At 46.3% G+C, this 6,931-nt stretch overlaps 1 protein-coding gene across 1 annotated transcript in view; it reads right to left on the reverse strand.

Moving 5' to 3' along the window:
* Positions 1–3,275: 3,275 nt before the first annotated feature.
* Positions 3,276–6,931, reverse strand: part of BTBD9 (BTB (POZ) domain containing 9) — a 537,095-nt gene continuing 533,439 nt past the window's right edge. Inside the window, exon 10 of the mRNA XM_006860426.1 lies at positions 3,276–3,493. Within this exon, the coding sequence (XP_006860488.1) occupies positions 3,305–3,493 (189 nt within the window). The 3' untranslated portion in view covers positions 3,276–3,304. The remainder of the gene's footprint in view (positions 3,494–6,931) is intronic.

Consider the following 6,931-nt stretch of genomic DNA (forward strand, 5'->3'; position numbering starts at 1 on the left):
GTGTGTTGGGGAGGGTTAGGTACAGAGCATGTGCAGGATTTTCTGGGGGGCTCTTCTGGACTCTCCTGTGCACCTGCTCCCAAACTGAGGAAGAGGGTCCCCAGCCAGATGGGATCAATAGGGGAGCCAGTCCCCTGGCATGGGGTGCAGGGCCCTGCCTCCACCAGCCTTGCCCATATCATTCCTTCTCTTCTGTCACCATGGTTCTTGGGGCCTCACAACCTTGCCCAGAAGCGGGTATTTAAGTAGCAGCAGTGGGTAGTACTGGTCTACCCATTGCCCTTCCCCTGTGTTCACAGGAAGGCTTCTAATTGATTAGCCTAACAAGAACCACGTTGGTTCAGCACCACAGACAGCACACAATTTCTGCTGGAACTGTTTTCAAGATAAACACAGAACGCGATGACTGCAGTCACAAAAATAAATGGAATGCAACTGCCCAGCCCAGCCTCCTATCCGTCCGTCTGTCCACTCCAACATCCTTCATTGAGCTGGCGCACCACACAGAAGGTAAGATTGAAATACCATCACCCAAACACAATCACTAAGCAGAAAAATTCCTGGAAGAAGGCAAGTTTAATTCTCCTTTGACACCTTCCTTTCCCATTCAATTGAGGTCTGCAGTGGTAATGCTGCGTCTCTTTATTATCCATAGGCCTCAGCCCAAAGACTGTTAAGCTTATCATAGGATAAGTGATTACAATTTTGTTATCTTCTAAAGTTAAAAAAAAAAAAAAAAAGGTGAGGTTGACTGGGTCAGAGCCGTGTGTGTGCACAGCAGCCCCACAATAGGGGTAACAGCGTAAGTTCTGAGCAATTTTTCCACAATTCAGAAATTCGTTTTATTTTTTCTTCTTGCCAAGGAATCAGTCTAACAAACACATCCCACTCTTGCTGAAAATTTCTTTTCCCAATTCTTCTAGGAATAACACACTTTGTCAGGAATCGACACTTCTTTTAATAAGATTTAGAAAGTGACAATTTAAAGAGCAACTAAGAGTCCAAAGTAAAATCAGAGGAAACACAGAGAAAGCACTGAGAATATGGGGACACACGTGTGTGTCACTGGAGGGAGGCTACTGTCATGGTGGTTTCCAGTCCCAAATGAATAGGAAGGGTCTAGGTATGGGTACCATCACACTCTTACCAGTGCAGGACCCCATTTCTTGACTGGGGTCGAGGTTACAACACTGAGCCCCTTTCACATTCTGACCAGCACTGTAGTCAAGGGGCTTCCCCCAGCTGGGAGACCCTCACACCCTGGGCTTTGCCCTCACTAGTGTGGCACCCTGCCCCTGTACCGGCAAGGACCCCGCGCGCTTGGCTCCTAGGGCCCCTTGGCTCTGCACCACTGCCTCCCCACTTTGTCACTGTGGGGTTCCACTGGCCTCAGCAGGAGCAGTGACTGCAGGACTAGCCCACCTGAGACCACCCACCCACCACACCTCCTCAGGTGAGTCCCAGTGAAACAGATGAGGCAGAGCTTCTTCAGTATCTGCCTGCAGCCCCGAGCAAACCACATCAGGAGCCAGCACAGTGTCAGAGGTGCAGCGTTATGGAAAGGTCTAGAGAGAACTGGGGTGTTCTTATTTCCTGAGGTCAGCAGAGCAGCTCTCCAAGCCAGAGACTGGGCAAGTTACTTCCACCCTTGAAATGACTTATCTGATGACTTCTGTTCCCTGATCCAGTAGCAAATGGAAGTGCTGAGTGGACAGGAATCCTCCATGCTAATTGGCAGCCAGGGGCTGGATGCTGACAAGAGGCAGCAGCGGAGCCATGGAGGGTGGCCACCCACCACGATGTGGGGTAGTACCACCATTCATTAGAGGGGCCTCATCGTAAGAAATGCCCAGTAGCTCTTCAGGAGTTCCCTCACCCCAAACCATGGGGAAGTGGATAGAGAACCCAGAGCTGGGCCGGGAGCAGATGGGAGAGAGTGCTTCTGTCCCACGCTGTGACCTTACTGAGAAGAGGAGGAGGACTGTGGCCCTAGCAGCCTCTCCTCAGTGACCTGTCTTTACACACAAGACAGCCTTCCTTCCCATTTCTCAGGCAGTTTGAGGCTCCTGTATTATTTTCAGTCCTGACAGATCACTTTAAACTAGCAAGAAGACATTTCTACACCACACCCACAGCCCAGTACCTTCCTCTAAGTGGCTCACGGCAGTGCCTACGACTGACTGCACTCAGCCCCACCAGACAGTGGGAGAACTCTGGAGAGAAGCCAAACCCACTACAGTCCAGTTCATTCCATAGGGTAGTTAGCGCTGGAATGGAAACAAGACAAACAGAGCCAGCTCAAGCGACACCACTTGAATGAGATCATGTCATGAAGACTGGGAGATGAGCTGCTTGTTACTCCCCAGCCCAGTATGTGACACACAGTACGGTGGGCAGCAGCCTGGTGCTGGCACCGTTCCGATGTGGACTCTGGCCACTGAGGGGCAGGCTCCAAACCTTGGTATATATCTACACATGAATGAATACTTCGGGACATTAAATTAGCCAGAGGTACAACTCTCCTTGCCAGTCTCCCAAACTTGAAAGCATGAGCTTGTTCAGGATAGGATTCAGGAATGACAGGTTAATAACGAGTGGTGTGGTATATTAACTCCCATGACCACAGATTGATTTGCTCATTGTGTATGTTGTTGAACTTCTCACAAGATTTTCCTTGTCAGACCAGGTGCCAATATGATGAGCCGCATCTGTGTCTCATTTAGGAGACATAAGCGCTGTTTCTCTGCTCCACCCCACGCTTAACCGTTCAGAACTAAGGGAGGGAAATTACAGCATCAGAAGGGATTAAAACAAGTGATTTGCTGCTTGAGATTTTCAAAAGGGTCTGAAACACCTATGACTCAGCAAATGAAGAATAACTCAAAAAAATAATTTGCCAGGACAATGTGTTCCATAAAAGTAAACACTAGCGAAACCCATCTCCTAAAGGGTGCCTCCAGATAATAAAGGCCTGATCCATCCTCCTTCCATCCGCGTGTCGGGCTGTTTTTGTATTCCAGCATGGCCAGCCGATTACTGCCTTCTGTTCCTTTTGCTTGGGCTCGATTAGAGAGGTAGGGTGTTAATGGTGGACTTGATGAAGATTGAAGACCCATTTTCTGCCCCTGGAGACTAGTCTGACTTGAACAAATTGAGGACAACAAAGCAGACCCCCTTCTGTCCTTGGGAGAAAACCTGCTCTGTGTCCACTCCTCTCTGGAGGTGGGGGTGGGGCAGGCAACACATGGAGAACAGTTTCCTGCTGTCTCCTGGGCCCAAGTCATTCTACACCTGCAGCCTCCCTTTACTGGGGCTGCCGATGTGGGGAGCGTGAGGTGGAGCCTGGGCTGGGGGCCTGCTGCAGGGCGTGGGGACCGTGGGGGTTGAGCTGCTGACCTGCCAGGCTGGTGTCTCCGGTCCCCTGGTCCTCGCCACTCTCTTCCTTCTGGCTGCTCTGCTGCTCTGGGCACTCAAAGTGCACACAGTGAAACACCTGCAAGAGGACATGTGGAAGTGAGCAATAGGACTCGGTACCTGAGCTGCTATAAGCTGGGACAGTATCCTGCCAGCTCCTGGTCAGTCAGTCAGTATCAAGGTAAATGATGGTTCCAGGGGTTCCTATGAAGTGTTCTGATGGGATCACCCCAGTTTTTGTTTGTTCTGTCCATTTCTTTATTCTTACACTGGGCAGTTGTGTTAAAAGTCAGTAGGAGCTGAGTGTGATGGTTGAGTACCTCTGAGCACACTGACAGCCCTGAGCTCATATACTTTACGTAAGGGAATTATCTCTCAATAAAACTATTATGGGGGAGCGCAGTGGCACTGTAGGATCAACACTGGACAGTGAATCACAAGGTTAGCTGTTTGAGCCCACCAGCCACTCCATAGGAGAAAGATGTACAGCCTCAGGAACCTTGACAGGGTTGCTATGAGTCAGAACCAACTCGACAGCACTTAACCACAAAAAAGCTATTATTTAAAAAAAAAGTCACCAGTGCATTCATTTCCCCAGGATAGAAGAATCTTCTGTGTGTGTGTGTGTGTGTGTGTGTGTGTAGATACAATTAACATACACCAATCCAACTACTTCTACACATCACAGTTACTAGTGATATTCTTCAAGGTGTTCCACCTTTCTCAATATCCTTTTCTGAATTGTTTCCCCATTATCAGTACAAATGCACTGGGTCCCACCCGCCATGCTTCCCATCTAACTGAATTGCTATTGTCAGTATGATCTCATATACACAATTCCTTAAAAAGAACACAATGCTCAAGACATGGGTTGTTGTTAGGTGCCACTGAGTCAATTCCAACTCAGCAACCCAATGCACCACCACGAAAGACTGCATGGTCCAGAGCCATTCTCTCAACCGCTATTGTACTTGAGTCCATGGCTGCTGCCATTGTGCCATCAATCTTGCTGGGGGTCTTCCTCTTCTGTTTACCAAGCATGATGTCCTTCTCCAGGAACTAAGCCCTCCTGATAACATGTCCAAAGTATAAGAGACAAAGTCTCACTATCCTGCTTCGAAGGAGCACTCCGGCTACACTCCTTCCAAGACAGTTTGCTTGCTCTTCTGGCAATCCATAATATTTTAAATATTTTTATCCAACATCATAATCTAAATGCATCAATTCTTCTATGGCCTTCCTTATTCACTGTCCAACTTTCACATGTATATGAGGCAATTGAAAATACCATGGCTTGGATCAGGTGCACCTTAGTCCTCCAACTGGTATCTTCATTCCTGAACACTTTAAAGAGCTCTTGTGCAGCTAGATTTGCCTAATGCAATACATCCTTTGGTTTCTTGACTACTGAATCCATGAGCCCCGACTGTGGATTCAAGTAAAGTGAAGGTTTTTGACATTTCATTCTCTTCTCCATTGATCAGGATGTTATTTATAGGTAGAGTTGTGAGGATTGTTTTTTTTCTTTACATTGCGGTGTAATCTATACTGAAACCTGCAGTCTTTGATCTTCATCAGTAAGTATTTGAAGTCCTCTTCACTTCCAACAAGCAAGGTTGTATCTTCTGCATATCACAGGTTGTTAATGAGTCTTCTCCAATCCTGATGCCATGTTCTTCTTCACATAACCCAGCTTCTCAGATTATTTGCTCAGCATACAGATTGAATAAGTATGACAGAATCCACCATTGGTGCGCACCTTTCCTGATTTTAAACCATTCAGTATTCCCTTGTTCTGTTCGAATGACAACCTCTTGGTCTGTACAGGTTCCTCATGAACACAATTAAGTGTTCTCAGATACCCACTCTTCACAAAGTTATCCATATAGCTTGTCATGATCCACACATTCAAAGTTAATAAAGCACAAGTAAACATCTTTCTGGTATTTTCTGCTTCCAGTCAAAAGCCATCTGATGTCAGCAATGATATTCTTAGTTCCACGTCCTCGTCTAAATCTGGGTTGGATTTCTGGCAGTTCTCTGTTGATGTACTGCTGCAGCCACTCTTTCATTCTTTCAGCAAAATTTTACTAGAATATGACATTAAATTATATTTATTGTTCAATAATTTCCACATTCCATTAGGTTACCACTCTTTGAAATGGGCACAGATATGGATCTCTTCTATTCAGTTGGGAGGATAGCTGTTTTCTGAATTTCTTGGCACAGCTCCAGGGCTGCATCAGTTTGTTGAAAGATTTCAAATTGTATGTTGTCACCTGCTGGAACCTTGTTTTTTACCAATGCCTTCAGTGCAGCTAGGGCTTCTTCCTTCCTTCCTTCAGTGCCATCAGTTCTTGATCATATGCTACTTCTTGAAACAGCTGAACACTGACCATTTCCTTTTGGTATATAGTGACTCTCTGTATCCTTTCCATCTTCTTTTGATGCTTTCTGCATTATTCAATATTTTGCCCATTTGTTGTTAAGTGCCACTGAGTCGGTTCTGACTCATAGTGACCCTGTATAGGGTTTCCGAGGAGTAGGGCTGGTGAACTTAAACCACCAACTTTGCTGTTCAAATCAACCTTGCAGTTCAGCGCATTAACCCAGAGTCCCACACCAGGGCTCCATAGAACCCTTCAATATTCCATTACAATTTGAAGTTTAATTCTTCTATCAAATCTTTGGTCAGATGGTTCAGTAGTGGTAGCTGGGCACCACTCACTTCTTGTCTTCTGGAAAGGAGGCAGTAGTTCATGGAGATCATTGGAGATAGTTTGTTTCAAGTAGTAGCTGTTGTTGTTGAGTGCTGGTGAGTCAATAGAAACCCTATACAGCAGGAGTCGGGAACCTTTTTTCATAAATTTTTGCCAAATTTATGACATAATTCGTGGGCCATACAAAATTATCACCTTAAAAATTTGCCTGCTATATTTGGTCACTTAATTAACTCACCCCTAAGGTGATGGCCAGAACAAATGGTTCATGGGCCAGATGGTCCCCACTCCTGCTCTATAGGGTTTCTGAAAGAGAATGGTGGGTTTGAACTGCTGACCTTGTGATTAGCATTCCAGTGCTTATCCTACAGCGCCATTCCTGGACTCCATATTCCGTAAAGGAGCATCCTCAATGTTCAATCAAAGATCCATATTTAGGAAACAAGATGGCGGATTGGGTGGAAGTGCAGTAAGGAGCTCTGTCATCAACAACACAGAATACAGGACCAAGCAGGCTCAGGGGATGGTCCCAGAACTCTGAATCACATACAAAGGAATATTTAGAGGGTTGGAAGGCTTACAGCTAGGGGAATTTGTGGCAGAAGCAGAAGATCCATTGCTTTCTAATTCAAGACGCACAGCTGCACCAGGAGCTGCCATCTTGGGTGAGACCAAGCAGAAGAAGGATCAGAGAGGCCACGGACGCCAGACAAAAAAGATAAAGGTGTGGACATTCTTTTCTTTTGGTATCTGTTCATTGGTCACTTGCTGTCTGTGCACCTCCATTCTGGTGACTA

The sequence above is a fragment of the Chrysochloris asiatica genome, unplaced genomic scaffold (genome assembly GCF_000296735.1).
Source record: "Chrysochloris asiatica unplaced genomic scaffold, ChrAsi1.0 scaffold00038, whole genome shotgun sequence".
Lineage (NCBI taxonomy): Eukaryota > Metazoa > Chordata > Mammalia > Afrosoricida > Chrysochloridae > Chrysochloris > Chrysochloris asiatica.